The sequence below is a fragment of the Leptonychotes weddellii genome, chromosome 1 (assembly GCF_054177405.1).
Source record: "Leptonychotes weddellii isolate Sample4059 chromosome 1, ASM5417740v2, whole genome shotgun sequence".
Lineage (NCBI taxonomy): Eukaryota > Metazoa > Chordata > Mammalia > Carnivora > Phocidae > Leptonychotes > Leptonychotes weddellii.
Genome location: NC_138369.1, coordinates 78,138,737 through 78,162,176, shown reverse-complemented (window position 1 = coordinate 78,162,176; position 23,440 = coordinate 78,138,737). Strand labels below are relative to the sequence as shown.

Here is a 23,440-nt window from a genome sequence, read left to right as displayed (position 1 = left end):
AAAATATTGAGTCACTCATCTCTTTGGGATCTTTGTATTTTTTTCAGTGGTTGATTTTTGAAATTTATGATTTTGTTACTCATTGAAATATAGCATAATTGCCTTAGCAGAAATGAAGGGGCAATTGTGTTGAACCCAAAACTAGTCTAATGGGCAGGAAATAGATGTTTCTTAAATGACAAGTATGCCATGTAACTTCAGAAGATTGGGGATTGTTTGATTATTCTCTTAAAAAAATGATTATTCTCTTAGAAAAAGGAATATTGATTGATAGGTAATATTTCAAGGGGATATACAAGATGGCCAGTAATGCTGTTTGCTTACACATGGAAGCCCCCAAATTATGCATTGCTTAATTTAATGTATTTGTATATTTCTGTGTAAGGCATTCCATTGTATATTTAAGCAGTAATAGGAATTGTGTTTTACAACATTTATGATTAAATATTTCACAGGAACACCTAAGTGAAAATTAAATTAGATAATACAGTTTCGACCAGTGAGACTAATAATACATCCCTCAGTAATGTGATCTACATCTTTTCAGCCAGGGACAATGTCCTGTTAGCTGATAAAATCTGAGTTGAGGATACGTGATTTAGTTAAGCAAATATTTCAAAATTATACTTAGAATTAGTTACTTTTATGGTTATGGTATTTTAGAAATTTTGCAGGAGTTGACACATTTTATGTTAGAATTTGTTTTCTGTCAGAATGTAGTTGTACTAGATATCTTGTTGCTGCTTGAGCACTTGACAGCTTTATTTTTAAAAAATCTCTGTGAACTTAATGGTGAGCAACTTAACAGGAGACTTACTTTAAAATCATGATTACTTTTAGTGTGTCTTGGCATAAACTTACTTGAAATGTCTGTATGACCCAAATTCTTCTGGCTATACTTAAAATGTGATGGTGACAGTACCCATTGATTTACATTTAGCATGGTTAACCCCTAAAATGTTCAGATTTTTCTTCTTTATATTCTTAGTAATTCATTTCTTTTAAAGTATATGTACATATATATTTTTTTTTTTCCCTAAATATCTTGCCTTGGATAATTAAGATTAAAAGGAATAGGAACACTGCTCTGTTTCCTATGACTGTGAACAAATATTAGTGTAAAAATCCATTTTTCAGTTTTCTGGGATTGAATATTTTTGAATTCTTTTTTTTTTTTTTTTAAGATTTTATTTATTTGAGAGAGAGCACAGAGGGAGACTGAGAGGGAGAAGCAGACTCCTCACTGTGCAGAGAGCCCTACACGGGGCTCGGGGCTCGATCTCAGGACCCTGAGACCATGACCTGAGCCGAAGGCAGATGCTTAACTGACTGAGCCACCCAGGCGCCCCTACTTTTTGAATTCTTACATTAAAACACAAATGTTAAAGATTGTTTTTTAACATTTATATTGAAAATATATACATATAATCATTATTCTCTGTTCCTGTTTTTCTTTTATAGATGGAGTTGGGGGTTCAAAAACTACACTTAATATGTTACTTTGGGGCTGGGAAACTTTATACATAGTCATGTGCAAAATAAGTAATGTAAAGCCACTCTCACCAGTCTACACGTGTAAAATACATATTTCAGGTTTAAATGTAACACTTAAGAAATGGTATTACTGCCTTGGAGAGGGCATTTTCTTTGTCCTTTAAAAGATCCTTAACATTTTTGCATTTTTTTTATAGTTGAAAGTTCTATGTGATTTGTTTGGAAATACATTAATGTGTTCCATCTTAAAAATAATACATTGCATCTCTTGTGTTTTTACAGTTTTTACTGAAAGGATTCAATACTTCAGTATGTCAAGATTCTTATAATGTTAATATCAACTTTTAACTGTTGAACTTAGGAAATATGCACAACTAGATTTTGACTAGTTATAAATCTCTTTTATTATTCCAAGCTATGACATCATCTTAGGCAGTCTTAAGAATTTCTGGATATTGTTTTCATCAGATGTAGATACCACCATAGATTTTTTTCTGTAATTTTCTTTTCTTTATTTGAAAATAGATTTCTTGATTTATATCTTCTTTCAATTATTTAGGTAATTATTGTAGCTAACATAATTCCGCTGTTAAGAAACTACATCCTACTAAGAGACTAAATGCAATCAGGAATGCACAATTAAGTTTCTTTCTTGGTGCTTTTTTGTCTTTACAGTATTACATTGTGTTTAAAAAACATTTTCTTGGGAAAAACAAGTTAAGGAAATGATTTCCATGCTAATCTTATCAGCATGGCTTATAGCAATGAGGAGACTCTTTAAGGTATTTGAACAGTTTTTAGGGTGTAAATTAAAATGTGTTCCTGTGCCTTTGCAATATTTATTTTGTGAACATTAAAGATGACCTAGAAGAAGAAGGGAAATCTGCAAAGTTATCCAGATACTATATCTACAGCAGAGTGCTTCTTTCTGCTCTTGTTTGCCCAGTGTCATGGAAAGTCATTGCCACACCCTGAGCAGACTTGAGCAGGAGAAACTCACATTCATAATATACCCATGAAGAGTGGTCTTCTGAACTAATGTGGTATCAAAGAGAAAGGTCCAGTTTTCAGAGAATGCTTACTGTTTTTAAAAGTACGGAAAAATTTCTGTTTTATGTTGTTTCTTTCTTGTTAATTTTAGAATAATGCTTAGGTTCCCAGTATTTATTCCTTTCCATTATGGTTGTAAATTTTACACGTCAACAACCTTAGACTTATTTAAACATAAAATTCACATTTTAAGAGGAATAGCATTGTATGGTGACAAATTGTAGCTAACACTTGTGAGCAGAGCATAATGTGTAAACTTGTTGAATCACTGTGTTGTACACCTGAAACTAATGTAACATTGTGTGGCAACTATACTTCAATAAAAAATAACTAAATAAATAAAAACTAGCATTAAGAGGAATTGATATAAAGACATTAAGGAAAACCTGGAGAGGTGAAAGGATCATTCAGATATTAAGAAATAAAGATTGAAAGTTTAATATTATTAACATTAAGAAAATATTTTTTAGTTGTATTTAATATTATTTTAATAGTCCTAGTATTTTCTGGAAAAGAGGAATAAATGGATTTACTTTATGAATAGTTGTTATATTTTCAGAGGTGGCTGGTTGCTGTCTTGTGATCAGGTATTGCCCTTGATGTATTTTCTGTATTAGGCTCTCCCTAAGAATAGATATTTTCCTCAAGAGATCTTGTGAATATCCCTTTCCCTTTCCTTCCTTTTCCTTATCATACTATTTAACATTACCTTCAAATAGCCTGTGTTCTGATGGAGCAATGTCTAACTAAGCATCTAGTGCAGTAGAGGAAAGTCTCATAAATAGCAGATATATGTGATGGCCTGGTAGGTATCCCATATTGGTTCTTCTCCCTTTCCTGAACACAGATTCTAGGGCAGATTCATAGCAGAAGTGGTCTCTTTTCAATCATGTATGATACTCTGTGCCTAAAGATTGCTGATTTTTGAAGTTGAGTTAGCAACATGTACTAAATTTGACACCTGATATAGTCAGTGCATTTTATATATAGTCATTATATACCAGGGATCATTTGAAGCTGGGATAAAAAAATATTTGCTACAGTGATAATCTGGAGGAGTATTAAGATTTTTAGGTGATAGTTAACCTTGAAGAATTGCTGAAAGGTCCACTTTAAGGGTTACTTATATAAATCTATTAATGATATCTTAAATTTTAAGTAGTAGAGCTTTTTTAAAGTAATGTACTCCTTCCTATAGATGCATATTTCAGTTATGGTTATTGAAAAGACCTAGAAACTATGTCTGAAAATTTAAAATTCATAGGATAATAAAAGCTTCAAAAATTGGATATTTAGGAAGGGATATATACTAATAAAGCCTGTACCTTGTGCACAGTGGATGTCAGTTTTGAAAACTTGTGAAAATCAATGTTAGTAAGTTAAGTGATCTCAAGCTTTCACTGCTAGGAATATTCCTCCATGATATTTTGATCTTCAAATTGAACTGTTTTTTCAAAAAAATTCAATTTAAGGGGTGCCGGGGTGGCTCAGTCGGTTAAGCTTCTGCTTTCGGCTCAGGTCATGAACCCAGGATCTTGGGATCAAGCACGGAGTCAGGCTCCCTGCTCAGCAGGGAGTCTGCTTCTCCATCTCCTTCTGCTCCTCCCCCCAACTTGTGCGCTCTCTCTCTCTCACTATCTCAAATAAAATCTTCTAAAAAGTTTCAATTTAGTTAACATTTACTGTACTATTAGGTTCAGAGTAGACTTTAGTGATTCATCAGTCGCATACAACACCCAGTGCTCATTATATCAAGTGTCCTCCTTAATGCCCATCACCCAATTACCCCATCCCCTCACCCACCCTCTCCTCTAGCAACCCTCAGTTTGTTTCCTGTAGTTAAGAGTCTCTTAGGATTTGTCTCCCTTTCTGTTTTCATCTTATTTTATTCTTCTTCCCTTCCCCTATTTCATCTGTTTGGTTTCTTAAATTCCACATATGAGTGAAATCATATGGTATTTGTCTTTCTCTGACTGACTCTTTTTGTTTAGCATAATACTCTATAGTTCCATCCACATTGTTGCAAGTGGAAAGATTTCATTCCTTTTGATAGCTGAGTAATATCCCATTATATATATATATATACCACATCTTCTTTATCCATTCATCTGTCAATGGACATCTGGGTTCTTTCCATATTTTGGCTACTGTGGACATTGCTGCTATAAACATTGGGGTGCATGTACCCCTTCAAGTCATTATGTTTGTATCCTTTGGATAAATACCTAGCAGTGCAGTTGCTGGGTCGTAGGGTAGCTCTATTTTTAACTTTTTGAGGAACCTCCATACTGTTTTCCAGAGTGGCTGCACCAGCTTGCATTCCCATCAACAGTGTAGGAGGGTTCCCCTTTCTCCGCATCCTTGCCAACATCTGTTGTTTCCTGAGTTGTTAATTAAAGGGAGTTGGTAAAGAAAGACCCATACTCCTTCCCCTGGTTTTCAGAGCCTTTGTTTCTTGCCTTATCTTCCCTTTTTAGTTTTATATTTTCCATTGTACATTTCCTTATATTTTGCATTTCATCCAATCTGGAATTCCTGTTGGGTCCAAAGACACAAGGTACTTTTGTGCCCTTTGATTTGGTCTTCTTTGGACCCCCAGAGAATTTTGTACTTACCTAATGGCACCTACCACTGCTGCCTTATATTTTTATGCATAAGTCATTCTTCCCAGAATGGGCAATGGAAGCTCTGCTTTACTTATTTTCCTTTAACAGGTGTTCCATAGTTACAGAATTGAAATGGATATACATATGTATACATTTTGGGTCATTTATTTTAAGAACATTCACAGCCAGCTATGTTAATCTTATCCCTGGAGAGCTGTGTACTTGAATGTGTAAAAGAATCCTGAAGGGCTCACATAGACCTCTTGTCCTCTTCATTTCCATGCAGAATCTCATATTTCTCCTTGTCTTACTCTCAGACTTAACTTCAGAGATTCCATGTCTTTTGACTACAGTTGTTATTTATGGGTACATTTATTAATTGACCTTTGTGCCCTGAGGCTCCCCTCTTAACTATCAGATCTATTGCATAGATGTCTGCTCTGCCTTCCTACCTGGGGCCCATGTTTCTGAAAACTTCAGTGCAGTCTTTGATCTGTACTTTTCTTTAGTTCTGCTGTTGGAGTAAATCTTAAGTCATTGTGACGATATAACACAATTGAAGACAACAGGTAGAATATCTGGTTTGGGGAAAACATGATTTATTTGATATGAGGCATATTGAATTCAAGATGCTAATGGATGGAACGTGGGTCCGGAATTCTGGAAGAACATAGAAGCAGGATATTGGAAATTGGACATCAGCTTCATTAAAGTGGGGATTGAATGAACAGGAGGGTTTGATCCCAGAGGTAGTGAATTTAGAGAGAGAAGAAAGCCAAGGGAAGAATATAGGGAATATGTAGTTTCAGTTAGTGAGAAAAGAAAGATGAACAAAGAATTAAAACAGAAATTGAATGTTGTGTCATAGAAGCCAAGGAAAGAAATAGTTTCAAGGAGACTTTTGTCTATAAACATACCTGCAGTGGTCAGAAAGGATTAGGAAATCATAGAGGGCATTTGAATGAGTGGATTTAGTAAATCATTAAAGGTAGATGTGATTGTTGTGGGCTCGGTGGGAGATGTTAAGGGGGGGCAATATGTAGATTACACTTAGAAGAAGTACAGCTATGAAAAAGAGTGAAATGATCTTAGTTTGATAGGATGGCAGGATGAAGAGAGGCTTTGTTACTTTTCTACTTTGCTTTTTTTTGGGGGGTGGGTCCGTTTGGTTTGGTTTTTAGGCCAGGGAGAAAGAGATTGGACATGTGGTTTTTGGAGGGGAGGTACAAGAGATGACAGGTGAATGGGCTCAGGAGGCCAGGTTAAAGGTTAAAGGCATGGGAGGAGGAATACCTTTCTTCTCAGATGGGAGTACAGCAAGAGATAGAAGGAGAGAGAAGATACAGGAGATTCTTGAAGAAGGATCTCTCATTGGGACAACTTCACGTTGCTGAATATATGTGTAATTGGGGTTCACAGAGTGAAAGGGAGGGACAGAAAGAGTAAGAAATACAGACTGAAATGTTTCCACATTTGGTGAAAACTATAAACCCACAGATCTAAGAACTGAACAAACCCCAAATCCAAGAAGCAAGAAGAAACTAAACCATAGTGCATTATAATCAAATTGCTCAAATTAGTGATAAAGAGAAAATCTTAAAAGCAGCCAGGGGAAAAAAACAAAACAAAACATGTTGATACAGAAAGGAACCAAGAAAAGGATGGCAACAAATTTCTCATTGGAAGCCATGCAAGGGCGAGAAGAGTTAAACATTTTTAAAGTACTGTAAGAAAAAATCCTGTGAACATAGAATTCTATACCCAGGGAAAATATCTTTGAAAAATGAAGGGGAAATAAAGACTTTTTTAGAAATACCAAAGCTGAAATAATTGTCATCAGCAAACCCATATTATAAAAAATGTTAAAAAAAAGTCCTTTAGGAACCAACGATACTAGATGGAAATACGGATCTATACAAAGGAACAGAGAGCACCAGAAATGGTAACTATATGCATAAATATATGTTTTTTTCTTATTATTTAAATCTCTTTAAAAGATAATTGAATACATTTCAGTGCCCCCTCTCTCATTGATAAAATAGAAAATCGTTAAGGATTTAGATTTGAATGACAGTATCAACCAACTTGATCTAAATAACTCAGAACACTCCGCCCAACAACAGCAGAATCCATATTCTTTTCAAATGTACATGGAATATTTACTAAGATAGACCGTATTCTGGGCCATAAAGCAAGTCAGTGAATATAAAAAGATTCAATTCATACAAAATAGGGTTTTGTGAACACAGTGAAATTAAATTAGAAATCAAAAATAGGAATCTAGAAAATTCCCAAATATTTAGAAACTAAATAATAGACTTCCAAATAACCCATGTGCCAAAGAAGAAATCAAAAGAGAAATTATGAAGTATTTAGAATTGAATGAAAAAAATAACTAATTCAAAGTTTGGGGGATGCTGCTCAAAGGGGGAATATATATACTATTAAACATCAATATTAGAAAAGTCTCAAATCAGTGACCTAGTTTTTATCTTAAGAAACTAGAAAAAGAACAAATTAAACTGCCAAGTAGGCAGATGAAAAGAAATAATATAGACAGAAGTCAGTGAAATACGAAATAGAAAAACAGTAGAGAAAATCAGTGAAACCAGTGCTTAATTGTGAGAATACTAATTATGATAAATCTCTCACCAGACTAATCAGGAAAAAAGAAATATGTTGCAAATTAACAATGTAGTGAATGAGAAAGGTGATAGCATTACAGATTCTCACAGGTATTTGGTAATAAGATTATGAACAACTTTTTCCCAGTAAATTCAGACACTTAGGTGAAATGGACAAATTCTTTGCAAAATAACTTTCAGAGCTCATTCAAGAAGTAGATGATCTGAATAGCCCTGTATCTGTTAAAGAAACGGAATGTTTAGTTAAAAACCTGCCTGAAAGAGAAAACTCTGGGTCCAGAGTGAGTTTTAGGGCACTGGCATTCCAAACATTTAAGGAGGAAATAATACAAATTCTATACACTCTCTTTCAGAAAATTGAGGAGAATACTTTCTAATTCATTCTATGAGGTCAGCACTACTTTGAAGTAGCACCAGACGGCGAGAAGAAAAGAAAACTATAGATCATTATTCCTCATGATCATAGATGCAAAAATTCTAAACAAAAGTTTAGCAAATAGAATCCAAAGTATAGTTTAAAAATCATATTATGGCCATATAGGCTTTATTCCAAGAATACAAGTTTGTTTTACCATTTGAAAATCAAGCAGTGCAATATACTGTATTAATATACTAAAAAAGAAAAATTATATGATCATCTCAGTAGATGCAGAAGAAGTATTAGGAAAAAATCCTCAATTCATTCCTAATAAAAATTCTCAGCAATATAGGAATAGAAGAGAACTTTCTCAGTCTGATAAAGGGCATCTACCAAAACCAAAAACACCTATTGCTAACATTATACTTAATTATTAATACTGAATTATTTTACCTAATAAAGAAGACAAGGACGCCCACTATCACTTCTCCTCAGTGTTGTACTTGAGGGTCTAGCCAGTGCACTAAGGCAAGAAGAGGGGGAAAAAAAAAAAAAAACAAGGAAAGATTGGATAGGAAAAAGTAAGTATTTGTGGACAACATGATCATCTATGAAGAAAATCCGGTGTGATATACAAAATAGTTACTAAAACTAATAAGTGAGTTTAAACAGATTAGGATACTAGATCAATGTATAAAAATCAGTTGTATTTCTATATACAAATAATGAAAAATCAGAAATTAAAAGTTTGGATCATTCTTATTGCATATATTTGACATATAACCTTGTAAATTTAAGGTTACAACATGTTACTTGGATACATTTATATATTGTAATGATTGTTGTGGTGGTATTCATGTTATGTAATTATAGTACAATATTATTGTCTATATTTATTATACTATGCATTAGATCACTGTGGCTTATTTATTACTCATTGCAAGTTTGTACCCTTAAACAACATCAGTTTTATCCTCTCGCCCCTCATCCCGTGGTAACCACCATTTTACTCTCTATTTTTCATGAGTTTGACTTTTTTAGATTCTACATATAAATGATATCATATATTACTTGTCTTTGTCTGCTTTATCTCACTTAGCATAATATTCAAGGTCCATCCATACTGTTGCAAATGGCTGGATATCCTTCCTCATGACTGAATAATATTCCATTGTGCATATACCGCATCTTTGTTATGCATTAATTGGTAGATGGGCATTTAGGTTGTTTCCATATCTTGGCTATTGTGAATAATGCTGCAGTCAACATAGGGGTGCATCTGTCTCTTCAAAATACTGTTTTCATTTCTTTTGGGTATACCTAGTAGTGGAATTACCAGATCGTATGTAGATCTATTTTTAATTTTTTGAGGAACCTCCATATTGTTTTCTTTCCCTAAGTTTTTTAAAAACTTTATAAAAACAGGCACCCGGGTGGCTCAGTCGTTAAGTGTCTGCCTTTGGCTCAGGTCATGATCCCAGGGTCCTGGGATGGAGCCCCTCATCGGGCTCCCTGCTCAGCAGGGAGCCTGCTTCTCCTTCTCCCACTCCCCCTGCTTGTTTTCCTTCTCTCGCTTTGTCTCTCTCTGTCAAATAAGTAAATAAAATCTTTATTAAAAAAATAAAAACATAAAAGCATCCAAAAATATGAAATTCTTAGGACACAAAAATGTGAAATATCTACATAATGAAAACTATAACACATTATTGAGAGAAATTAAAGGCCTTTATAAATGGAGAGCTATTAAGATGTTAGTTTTCTCCAAATTGATCTATAGATTTTAACATAGTCCCAAAGAAAATATTTGCAGGCTTTTAATTTTTGGGGTAGAAATTGACAGATTGAGTCTAAAATTGATATGGAAATGCAGAGGATCTATACTAGCCAAAACAGCTTTGAGAAAAAAGAAGTTGGAGGTCTGATTAAAAATTACACTAATCAAGACAGTGTAATGTTGGCATGAAGGTAGACCAGTTAAACAACAGAATACCTAAAAGTTGACTCACATACGTATAGACAATTAATTTGCAAAAAAGTGCAAAGGCAGTTTGGTGGAGAAAGGATTATCTTTTAAACAGTCCTAGAGCAGTTGGATATCCAACAAAAAAATGAACTTTGATCCAAACCTTGCTACACATATACAAAAATTAACTCAAAATAGATCAAAGATTTGAATGTAAAATCTAAAACTATAGCACTTTTGGAAGAGAACAAAGAAGAAAATCCTTTGGAAGTTTGTGTTAAGCAAAGATTTCTTAGGACACCAAATCAAGATCCCTGGAAGAACAAAACAGGCTGTCAAAATTTAAAAACTTACGCTCTTTGAAATACAGTATTCAGAGAATGAAAAGACAAGTCACACTCAGAGAAAATATTTGCAAATCATACACATCTGGTAAATACATACAAAATATATAAAGAATTTTTTAAAACTCAGTAACAAAAATGGGCAAAATATTTGAAGAGATGCTTCACCAATGAAGATATACAAATGACAAGCACATGAAAATATCAAATTCATTAGTCATTTGGAGAACGCAAAGTAAAACCACAGTGAGATAGCATTACACACCCATTTGTATGGCTAAAATTAAAGACAAGTGTTTGCAAGGATATGGAGGAACTGTCTTACGATGCTGCGGGAAATCTAATACCTAGGTACATTCACTTTGGAAAACAGTTTCGCAGTTTCTTAAAAAGTTAAACATCCAGAGCACTTGGGTGGCTCAGTCAGCTAAACGTCCAACTCTGGATTTTGGCTAGGGTCATGATCTCAAGGTTGTGAGGCCCAGTGTGGAGCCTACTTAAGATTCTCTCTCTCCCTTCCCCTCCCTGCCCCCCAAAAGTTAAATATATCTACCATATCCAGTCATTTTGCTCCTAGATAAATGAAAGCATATATCCTTACCAATACTTGTACACAGATGTTTATAACAGCTTTCAGTGACTAAACCTGGAAATAATCAAATGTCCATCATTTGGATAAACAAGCTGCTATATTCATATAATGGACTACTGTTCAACAATGAAAGGGATGGACTGTCAATGCATGCTGTGTCATAGATGAATGCCAGAATCATTATTCTAAGTGAAAGAAGCTAGGCAAAGAAGTGTACTGTTTGAATGATTCCATTTATATAAAATTCTAGAAAATGTGAACTAGTGACAGAAAGCAGATTAATGGTTACTTGGGAACCGTAGGGGTGGTGGTGGGGAGGGCCAGGAGGAAAGGATTCTAGAGCAGGAAGAATCTTTTGGAGGTGATGGATATGTTCATTGTCTTGATTGTGGCAATGGTTGCAGGAGTGTATACATATATCAGAACTTACCAAACTGAGCACTTTATGTGCATTTTATTGAATGTCAATACTAAAATAAAAATAAAAACTATCTTTGTTATCTGACCACTACTGCTAACACATCTAAGATTAGTTTCTAAATTTGCTAGATCTTAAGACTGAACAAAGACTTCTTTATTTTTATTTATTTATTTTTTTAAAGATTTTTTTATTTGAGACACAGCAAGAGAGGGAACACAAGCAGGGGGGAGTGGGAGAGGGAGAAGCAGACTCCCCACTGAGCAGGGAGCCCGATGCAGGGCCTGATCCCAGGACCCTGGGACCATGACCCGAGCCGAAGGCAGATGCTTAACGACAGCCACCCAGGCGCCCCAAGACTCTTCTTTAAGATACTGAGTTCCGGGCTTCAGAATTACTAGGATAGGACTGAGGAATCTGTACTTGTAACAGACACTCTAGATGATTCTTCTCATTAGTCAAGCTTGGAAAGCACTTGACCCAGATTAAATTAATTGCACTTTGGTCATCTGAATACCATTTCCGTGTGTGAGAAGGGGATGTTAGGTTTCTAGTATTAACAGAAGGGCTAGTCCTAAGACACCTGATGGTGCTGCTTTTATTGTGGTCAGATGAGACCCTTTAGAAATGGACAGAATTCTTTTCTCAGCAGTCGGTAGTATACTGAGGTCAGCCTTGCCTTATAAATTCCTGAAGTAACAGAATGGAAATCTCTTAATAGCCCCAGCATTAGTTAATACTACATTAAAGAGTAAAAAAATCTTATTTATGTACTTTGACAGCTCACATCAGTATATGTTGTTAGTGAAAAAAAGTTTATATCCTGTATAGAAGCTATAAAATAACAAATTGGGAGAAGAGGAATAAGATGAATAAAAAAAATTGTTATTCTCTAAATGTTCTTTAAACGGATATAGCAGCAGCCTTTCATAAAACTCTGGAAAAAACAGCTTGACCTTACTGCCCCCTTTCCAACGACGTCAAACAAAAGGAAATTATAGAATAAGTCTGTCTAAATTTTAAATGGCTTAGTTATCGGAAGACTTTAGAGAGCAGTTTTTCCACAAATCATCCTTGTGCTATTTGGTCTTAATTTTTTTTTTAAAGAGTTGGTGAGCCAACATGTAATTAATCACTTTTGTTGGCTTTTAAGGAAATGAAACTGCAGTGTACCCTTTGGCTTTATTGTTCTTCATTTTGGTGTTTTTTAGTGTTGCAATGTAATATGAGAACCTTAGGTGGATGCTTAGCGTTAATAATGTGAACAAAACAATGTGAAAGAAGTAATTTTTTTTAAATCAGCTTATACAGATTATACTGTTTTCATACCTTTGCACCTTCCGTATCTCAGATATGAGCAGCATTACTGTGAAGGTCCCTTAGAGTTGGGAGTTGTTAGAGTGTACCTCCCTTGTCAGTGGATGGGGTTAGTCCCTGTGTACAAAATGGCAGTATCCACTTGTTATTAATTCCCATTGTTTCTTCCTCCAAAATCTAGTTTGGATTGATTATTCGTTTTTCACAGCTGCTGCCACAATCGGTGAATAAGAACAGATCCATCTCATTTCATGGAGAAGGGGTGGGAACACCCAACCAGTTTTACTTTCTTGGGCTCTGTTCCATCAGAGTAGTGAACTACCTTCCATGTGTAAATTAGACACGATTTTTAAAATTAAGCATTACTAATCATTGTCATTATTAAAAGTTTACCTAGAGTACGCTTTTAAGATAGACAGATACCTGGATGTATGCAGGCACCTTCCTTTAACTTTTATTAATTTGAAATCATTTTTCCATTTTTAAACCAGTAGTTGTTTGTTTAAGATTTTTTTTTTTTTTTATTTGACAGAGGGAGCATAAGCTGGGGGAGCGGCAGAGGGAGAGGGAGAAGCAGGCTCCCCACTGAGCAGGGAGCCCAATGCGGGGCTCGACCCCAGGACCGTGGGATCGTGACCTGAGCCAAAGGCAGATGCTTAACCGACTGAGCCACCCAGGCGCCCCTTAAACCAGTAGTTTTAAGGAAAATTCCAGTAGGCTCTGTATGGAGATTTTTTTTTTTTTAATTTATTTCTTTATCTCAGAGAGAGATCGAGAACACAAGCAGGAGGGTCAGAGGGAGAGAGAACCCCAAGCAGATTCTGCGCTGAGTGCAGAGCCTGATGTGGGGCTCCCATGACCCCGAGATCACAACCTGAGCTAAAATGAAGTCAGATGCTTAACTGACTTTGCCACCCAGGCGTCCCTCTGTGGAGATTTTAAAACTATACATCCATTCCCATCTGTTCCTCCCTTCCTCTCCTCCCCCTACCCCTTTCAAAAACACAGACCTCTGGGATGGGCATTGCTCCACCCTAATGAACTGTTAATGAAAAAGATACTAAGTTCCAAAGACTTAACTTTTTGGTTTTGGTATTTAAGGGCATGCTGGCTTCAAAATGAGTTGGGAAATATTCCCCTTCTTCTGTTTTTTGAAAGAGTTTGTGTAAGATTGTGCTGTAGGTTGAATTGTGTCCCCTGAAAAAATAGGTTGAAGTCCTAATCCCCAGTACCTTAGAATGTGACATTATTTGGAAAAAAAGTCTTTGCAGATAAAATATTAAGATGAGGTCATACTCAATTAGGGTGGACCTTAATCCAGCATGACTAGTATCCCTTACAAGAAGAGATACAGACATGTGAGGGGAAAATGTCTGTGAACACGGAGGCAGAGCGTGAAGGGCTGCATCTACAAGCCAAGGAGCACTAAGGACTTCTGGCTACCACCAGAAGCTGGGCGTGAGCAAGGAAGGATCCTTCCCCATGAGTTTTAGAGGGTGCAAAGCCTTGGCGACACCTTGATTTTGAACTTCTAGACTCCAGAACTGTGGGATAATACATACTGTTGTTTAAGCTCCCTAGTTTGTGGTACTTCATTATGGCAGCCCTAGGAAACTCATATAAATTTGCCCTATTTTTTTTCTTTCAAGTTTGTTGGAATTCACCTAGTGAAACAGGATGTAGTTTTCTTTGTGAAAAGATTTTTAACTACAATTCAATTTCTTTTCTTTCTTTCTTTCCTCTTTTTAAAGATTTTATTTATTTATTTGAGAGAGGGAGAAGGAGAAGCAGGCTCCCCGCTGAGCAGGGCTCCATTCCGGGACCCCGAAATCATGACCTGAGCCAAAGGCAGACGCTCAACTGACTGAGCCACCCAGGCACCCTGAATTCAATTTCTTTAATAGATATAAGCTACATAAGTTTTCTGTTTATTCTTACATCTATTGGTAATTTATGTCTTTTGAGGAATTTGTTCATTTCATCTAAATTACTGAACTTAATGTTGTAAAGTCAAGTTTGTATTTTTTGATATAAGGATGGTCCCTCTTTCATTTCTGATATCAGTAATTTGTGTCCTTTATTTTCTTTGATTAATCTAACTTAGTGGTTCTCAACTGGGGGCAACTTTGTCCTCCCCACCAGGGGACATTTGTTAATACCTGGAGGTATTTTCAGTTTTTACGCTTGGGGCATCTAGTGAGTAGAGACCAGGGATATTGTTAAACATCCCACAAGGTATGGGATAGCTTCTCACAACAAAGAATTATGCACCCCACAATATACATAGTGCTGAGGTTGAGAAACCTGTCCTAGAGTTTATGAAATACCCCCTACTTTCAAATAATATTATACCATTCGTGTTTAATATAAGCACTTAAAATATTTCCATTTATCATCTTCTTCCATCCTTTATGCTACTGTGGGCATACATTTTACCTACTGTATACATTATAAATCATACAATACATTGTTATTATTTTTGCTTTAAACAATCTATTAAAGAAACTTGAAAATAAGAAAAAATATCTAATTGTTACTCATGTTTTTAATACAATTCATTTTCTTTGTAGATCCAAATTTCCATCTCAGCTTCTTTTTGTCTAAAAAATCTGTATTTTTGCCTTCATTTTTGAAGTATATTTTGGTTTGGTATAGAATTCCCCATTGATAATTTTTTAAATATCCTAAAAATGTCTGTCCACTGGGTTTTTTGTTTTGTTTTGTTTTCATAGATTATAATAAGAAATAAAACCATTGTTCACTAACACAAGTTTTTTAAAAAACAACCTGTTTATTTTAGGGAGTATTTCTGGATTTTGTTATAATATTGAAAAATAATTACCTAAAATTTAATGCACTATGCTCAGATCTTGTAAACAGACTTGTTTTTGACTTGTGTTTTTCCTTTTCTCTATTTCTTTCTCCTTCATTCATTAAAAAATTTTGTTTTTTGGGCCGATTACCTCTCTGAGCCTCAGTTTTCTTACCTGTAAAATTGGGCTACCAGTGCTTCTCACAGGTTTATTGTGAAAATTAGATGGAGATAAAGGATTCAAAATGTCTAGAACAGAAAGGACTCATAAAAATGCCTTCCTCCTCATCCAGCTTCAGCTGTTCTCACCTCAGGGTTCATGTGTGGCAGCGGATCAGCAGGAGTCCCTACTCTGAGTCCTTTCTGGCTGCATGGCAGTAACTCTGTGTAGACATGTTGCCTGCCCTCTGCACAATCCCTATGAGCCAGTATAACCACAGCTGGGCCAAAATGGGGAGCTCTGGTTGGACCATGAATGAACACTCTTGTCACTGCTTCTGATTTCTGTTCCTACCAATAGTTCACATGTTGATTTTAAATAAATCTGATCTTTTACTCAAGCAAGGTTAGAAGATATTTTTTCAGGATGCTTTAATCTGTTAATTTAAATTATTTGAATATAGTAAAAATCCAAGACATCTTGTATTTTACACAGTTTACATATTTAACTTACTCAGAGTGCTCTTCCCTCCAGTTAGGCTAAAGTTATAATCATTTTCCACTTCTCAATTATACAGACTAGCTACAGTTATTTAATGTAACAGATTTTTCATATTAGGAAAATATTAGACATAATTAGCTGTTTGGGGTAGTTGGTCTTGTAATCAACAGTAAAAACCATTCTTTCCAAGGGATCTAATTACCTTAGAATATATAATAATGGTATTCCTATTAAAGGGTGCATTCATTAAAAGGCTCTTTTCTGTCCCAGCAAGAGAAACTAACTAGCTATGGTAGACTTCTTTTTGTAGATAATATTTTGCTTTCCTTAAGAGTTGGGTGCTATTTTTGGTCCATACCTGGTCCCTTCCCTCATTCTGTTTCTCCTTCTCTCCTCAGTGGGCCTTCGGAGTGACGCTGTGGGAGCTCATGACTCTGGGCCAGACGCCCTATGTGGACATTGATCCCTTTGAGATGGCCGCATACCTGAAAGATGGTTACCGAATAGCCCAGCCAATCAACTGTCCTGATGAGCTGTGAGTTTCTCTGAGGTTTCATTCCATTTATGATACTAGAAGAGCCGGTCTCCGTATTCATACAGAGACTTCCCTTTGGAGAGTAATGACTCTTTAGACTTGAATTAGACTCATGGAGAACCAGAGAGTCAGCCAGACTCATTCACTCTTTAATACATTTGACATTAGAACATTTTTTAGTTCTTATATTTGTAGTGTTTAGTCTAATCTGAGAGACCAATAATGTACATAGGAAGAAAATACTGAATACTGTGTTAGTTATTCTATATAGAGTGTGTATCCGACTTTTATTGATACAGCCTTAGTTATAGAAAGCCTTTCTCATTGTCATCTTGCCTTGCCATTTGGTGTCAACTGATATGTAAGAAAAATGTTCCAGGCTGAGATAGTTCCTGTTTCCTGCCTTCCTCATGTAGGTAATCTTCCCATATAAAGGGAGTAGGGTGGGCAGGAGGCTATTGAGGGGTGATTGAGTGCACAGATGACTGTGGTCTTGCTTCCTGAATCCCCTGAAGGTTTCTATACCATGGTGAGGTGGCAACTTTTGCACTGATAGTACTGTAGATCCAGTGTGCTTAGAGCTTAGATTAATCTTCCTCTTCCTCCAAGTTCTTTCTCCAGAAAACACAGGTTGTTATTTTGTCTGTGTTTTAGGGATTTACGTGAAATCTCTATATTTGCTGATGTATTTTGATATGATGTCATGAAGAATTGAAACCCACACATAAAATCCAGATAATGTGTTTTAGTTTCTTTTCATTTTAGAACTGCCAACATACAGTAATATTCATTGATTTTTAATATGTCATTCTCCCCATGCCCACCTTTAGACAGAAAACAACTGGCATCAAATTGACCTAAAGATTAGGAGTACTGTAGCATCATTAGCACAATTTCCCATTTTTGTCACTGCAGATTTGCTGTGATGGCTTGTTGCTGGGCCTTAGACCCGGAGGAGAGGCCCAAGTTCCAGCAGCTGGTACAGTGTCTCACGGAGTTCCACGCAGCCCTGGGGGCCTATGTCTGACTCTCCTCTCACAGTCCCATGGCATCAGGAGCACGGTGCCTGTCGGGGCTCCCTTGGAACCAGTCATGGATGCTTTGTACGTCACGCAACACCAGCAGAAGCACATATGTCTTCCGGAACACCGTGCCTTAGGAATGCTTTAGAATCTGAACTTTTAAAGACAGACTTAATAATGTGGAATATTTTCTAGATATCATTTTTATTAGGTTGAACTGAAAAGGTTTTTGTAAATTTTCTGGCCCAAAATTTTTTAAAACATAGTTACTTTGGACTAGGGGTACATTCTTACAAAATAAACAGTTTTAAAAATTGTTTAAACACAGATACCTGGAATAGCTATCTTAGTGCCAACTGCTTTTTTATTTTTTTACTTCATCAAGGTAATGTAGGTGAGTCACCTTTAAAGTTTTTTTTTTTGTTTTTTTTTTTTAATATTTATCACTAGTCTTGGGAATGGTTTGTCTTCAGAATACATTACTTTTTCTTAGGAAAAGGAAAACAGCATAAAAAGATGTCTGGTTTGCCTTGTATAGGAAAAGGCAATATTGGAGGAAGAAAACTTAAAAGCTAGGGGACAAAAATTTTAAAAAACCCTTAGAAACAGAAACTATCCTTTTGTGGGAAACTGTTTCTTTTTTATTTTTTTAATGAAAATTATTTCTGCTTTCTTATTTTGGGGGAAGTAGAAGCTGAAATCATTGAAACACTTAAATTTTCCATGACCAGAAGTATGCTTCGGGCAGGTTAGTCAGTAGTAAACAATAGTGATTTTATTTATTTTTTACTCTCTGGGAAAGGAGATAACACTATTCCAGAAAGTGAAATCATGTTTCTGAGTTTAAGAATCCCTTTTATTGCACCTAGAATAGTGCTATGCACAGAGGCGGTGCTTCAGTTGTTCTGGGTAGTGTAAAAAAAAAACAAAAAAGTAAACTGGTAAATTTTGTGCTTCAAGGCTGACTTAAGTATAAAGTTGTTTCTTAAAACACTTGAAAAATTAAAGGATTTGTTTTATAATAGTATTGAAAATATTGTTCATAATGAACGATTGGTTGTGTTTGGTAAGTCTTTGAACATGTGCCATCTAGATAGATACCCATGTAATCAGGCTCCTAAGCCCTAACACAGTTGCAGCTGACTCTGCTTAACCTCCAAGTTCTAATAATTTGGGATCATTATTACAAGGAAATATTACAACTTTGAAACTTTTCTCCAGAGCCATTAAATGAGGGATATGTATGTGTTTATGCTTGGTTGTAGTTGACCTAAGGCAGAGTTGAATGAGCCTCCTAAATAGTTAGGCCTACCGGTGCCTGCCTCTACTCCCATCCTCATAGGTATATTAGGAAGAATGCACAGCAGTTGGAGCCTTTGCCATTATTAAAGAAGTTTTGTGAATCAGCACATCTGGAAAAATAGCTCACACAACACATGCTCTGTCAAAAGCAAGCCAAGAACATGATTTTTCTGAGTACCACTTATTAATAACACTGGTTCTTTGATTTTGTGAAATACTCAGCCCCCTGAATGTCCAGTTTTTCTAAAAGCTCTTTGAACTCTTTGTAAGTTATAAGTGTTTTTGTTCACAACCTGTAATCTTAGAAGGCATTCAGTCAACAAATATTTATTTGGTTCTTATATGTATTATGCACATAGAATGGTTCAACTCTAGCATCCCTTCCAGCATTCAGTGCATTCTATTTTGTGTTCAGGTTATTGCATTGTTGAGATATCACAGTTCTTTGTATAAGATCAGTTCAAAAGAAAAAGTGCTGACATCTTTGATCCCAAATTAGCAGTTGCTCTCAGAGGTGCTCTCAGTTTGCTGGGATGTGTGATGCCTTTAATCTTATCTTTTTGTGTTTGTAAGCTGTTTCATTTTATGTATGTGCATTTGTTTTAGTAGGTGGTTTAAGACTTTAAATAGATTTTTCTTGCTGAGCTACTTGGAGTCATTGACTTCAATGAAAAGGGCAGTTATAAGATTTCTGTGGCTCGTCTTCTTCCAATTGTTTTGTTGTAGGGTGTGAATATTACTGAAGAGATTTTGCAGAAAATATACTTTTTATAGGAAAGAAGCAAATTAACAAGGCACTGATGTGGTATTACAAGCTGGCTCTAATGACCTAGAGCTCTATTGCAGTCTGTCCTTTCTTATAACACCCGCATTGTAAGAAAATTTTATTTGTAGAAGTAAGGAAGATTGGGTTATTCATTCAATACATGTGTATTTATTGAGTGCCCACTGTTTGTCTGGCTCTCAAGATATGCAGGGAATAGGAGAGATGAGGTTCCTCCATTTCTAGGTTTTACATTCTGGTTGGGAGAAGCAGATAATGAACATAAGTAAGATTTTGGTAAGTGCTATGAAAAACAAGAACAGTATCATAGAAAAGAACTTTAGGTGTAATATTTAGCTAGGCTTCTCTGAGCAGGTGGCATCTGAGCTGAGATCTGAATGACAAAAGGCCAGCTATGAGAAGATCTAGGCTGAAGGGACACAATTGCAGAGACCTTAAAGCAGGAATGAGCTGCCCTCTAGACTTGGCCCTACCTGCTCATCTTCCAGCTACTGCTGCTGAAGAAGAGGACAGAGGCCAGTGTGGCTAGAATGTAGTTAGGGATGGAAGGGTACCAGATGAGGTCTGGCAGACACAGGAACAGAGAGCAGCAGGGCCTTGTAAGCCATGGGGGCACATATTTTATTCTAAATAAAATGGAATTTTTCATTCAAGGATTTTTTTAAATAAGGGAGTGATATGATCTGACTTGTCATTTAAAAAATATTATGCCAGGTCTTTTGTAAAGATTGAGTTTTAGGGAGGCAAGGGGGAAAGTAATAAGACTCTTTAAGAAACTGTTGCTTAGTTTAGGAAAGAAGAGACAGTGGTTTTGGACCAATTTGGGTAGTATGGGTGATTGGAAGGGGCAGATTGGAGACATGTTTTGAAGGTAACAGACAGGACCTAGATCCTTTGGATGTTGGAGGGTTGGGTAGAGAATGAAAGAGAGTAGTCAGGGATAACTAGTTCGTTTGGGGCTTGGGCATCTGGTTGTATGGCCAAACTATATATGGAAATGGAAAAACTTTAGAAGGAACATGATTTTGCTTTGGCAGATGGAATGAATCAGTTATCTGTTGTAGGCCATGTTTGAGGTGCCAGTTGGTTATCTAAGTAGACAGATGAGAGTCTGCAGCTCAGGGAAGAGTTCTCATTGAACATACTAATGTAGGAGTGTGCCATGTAGACTATATATTTAGAGTCATGGTATTGGATAAACTTACCTCTGGAGAGAGTTTAGATGGATGGAGGTTTTAGGACTAAGTCTTACACTCTCTCAACATTTAACACTCTAGTGAAGGAAGAAGAGATACCAAAAAAAGGACTGAGAAGAAGCCACTGTAGTTGGAAACAGCAACAACAAAAAAAGGAAAATGAGGTGTCGTGGGAGCCCAGGAAAGTAAGTATTTCAAAATGGAGAAAGAAGCCTCTATGGGATTTGGCATTATGGAGGTTATTGACAAAAGCAGTAGGGATTGGAGCAAGCTGAAGTATGACTACAATGTGGGAAAGTGGAGACCCTGCTATAGTCAGCACTGTTGAAGAGTTCTGCTGTGAAGGGAAATGGAGCAGTTAACCACAGGAGATCAAAGAAGTATTTGGGGTGTGGGTTGGAGGACTGGGAGGAATGCATGTTTGTTTTCCAGGTAAAGATACAGTACTGCAAAATGTTCCACAGGCTAATGGGAATGATCCAATAAAGGGAAGAAATCCCTTTGCAGTATGGGACACTCTTTTTTCTTGTCATTTGATCTACAAGCATGAAAGACTCTCTACTCCAGCCCCCAGGCCCTTTGATTATGGTAAAGGCTGTATTTTTGGCAGGGGAAATGTGAAGGGGCAGGGAAGGAGTACACAGAATTTTAAATGTTTCCATTATTTGAAAATCAGCTTCTGTTGAGTTCACTTCCTTAGGACTTCAGACCCAACATGGTCATCTTGCTTGCCGCCATCATCTTTTGCCCCATCGCCTCCATAACTTCTGGACTGGCCTTGGCCCTTAACCCACCCAGCCAGCCAGTCTCTGCTAGAGTAGTGCTTCCTCCTAGCATAGAGCTGCTGTCCCTGCTTAGACCCTTAACACTTTCCCAAAGCCTTCAGGATAGAGTTCCCAACTCCCAGGTACACAAAGTCAACCTCTCTGCTCTGCAGTTTCACCTCTTGCTTCTTCACCAACTCACAGCTTCCTGCCTGCGTGCGTTGTGTCATTTCATGTGTCCTTTCCTTTGAATGTGCTGCTTCTCTCAGAGTGCCACACTCCAGTCCAGATCGCCCAGGAGACTGATCTGACACCTTACCCTGCTCCTCCAGGCTTTGTAGTTGCTTTACAGCCTTGTTCCTAGGTTTGCACTCTGACAAAGGTAAGATGCAGGCTTATTTTTACCACTTGACTGTGCATTCCTTGAGGATAGCAATTTGCATGTCATTCACGTCTGAATCTCATTTGCTTAATTAGTGCTTGACACATGGCAGGGTTGAATATTTAATGAATTGAGTAAAAATAACTATTTACACAAGAACAATTTGGCTTAAAAAAAAGTCTGCTGATTCTTTAAAAGCATTATCTCTTATTTAAAATACTGTGTTATCAATGTGATGTTTATATTCAACTTCGAAGAGTTTAAGTTTTATGTAATATAAACCAATACAGCATGAAATAAAGAGACATTGGTAGGGAAGACTATATCCCACCCCAGTGGTGGCTTAAAAGCACCCTCCTCCCCAATCCCTTGCCCACCTTTTCACTTCATTTTCCCTGCTTTTTCTTTGGTCACAGGAATAATTAACCCAATGGCATATTGTTTTACAGGTCCACAAGATCAGCTTTATTTGGAGTTGTATATGAAAATAATTACCCCAAATGAAGTAATTCATTGACTTTAGTGGGAGAATGTTGTCCAGGTCTGCCCCTTACCCTCACCTCCTAGAATAAAAAGGTGGTGATATAATTTATGGGGCTAGAAAGGAAAAATACAGATAGTTGCTTATTAATTTTTGTTTCTACATTCATTTTTGTGCTTAGGATAACATTGAACTTAATTCTTTGGGACACATGAACATCATACATAAGTGTATTGAGTACATACATTTTATATATAAGTAAACTGAATCTGCAGGCCTCTGTTTGCTCTCTGAGTGCTGTTCTTTAAGAGCTTAATGGGAAATGTCTCTTAACCCTTCAAAGAACAGATGTTAGAAACTTATTTAAAAAAAAAAAGAAATGGAAATTGATATTTGAAATTATTCTTTGAGCAAATGATAGTATGCCATTTGTTCATACTTGGTTTATCCCACATTTCAAAACTAAAGCATTTCTTAGTGATTTATTTTTGGAGAGGGATTAAGCACTCCCATGGGGATATATCAAGCTTGAGGAAAACATGTATAGTTTGAAAATAAAATAACTATTTTTTATTTTTTATCTTTTTTATTCTTATGTTAATCCCCATACATTACATCATTAGTTTTAGATGAAGTGTTCCATGATTCATTGTTTGTGCATAACACCCAGTGCTCCATGCAGAATGTGCCCTCCTCAATACCCACCACCAGGCT

At 36.3% G+C, this 23,440-nt stretch overlaps 1 protein-coding gene across 3 annotated transcripts in view; it reads left to right on the top strand.

Annotated features, from left to right (window-relative positions):
- RYK (receptor like tyrosine kinase) overlaps window positions 1-23,299 on the top strand; it is an 84,906-nt gene extending 61,607 nt beyond the window's left edge. For 2 of the 3 annotated variants that reach the window (XM_006736899.3, XM_081826633.1), the window contains exons 14-15: window positions 16,659-16,795; window positions 17,711-23,299. In XM_006736899.3, the coding sequence (XP_006736962.2) occupies window positions 16,659-16,795; window positions 17,711-17,822 (249 nt within the window). In that variant the 3' untranslated portion in view covers window positions 17,823-23,299. The remainder of the gene's footprint in view (window positions 1-16,658; window positions 16,796-17,710) is intronic. The other variant, XR_014147102.1, reaches the window with a different exon arrangement.
- Window positions 23,300-23,440: the final 141 nt, after the last annotated feature.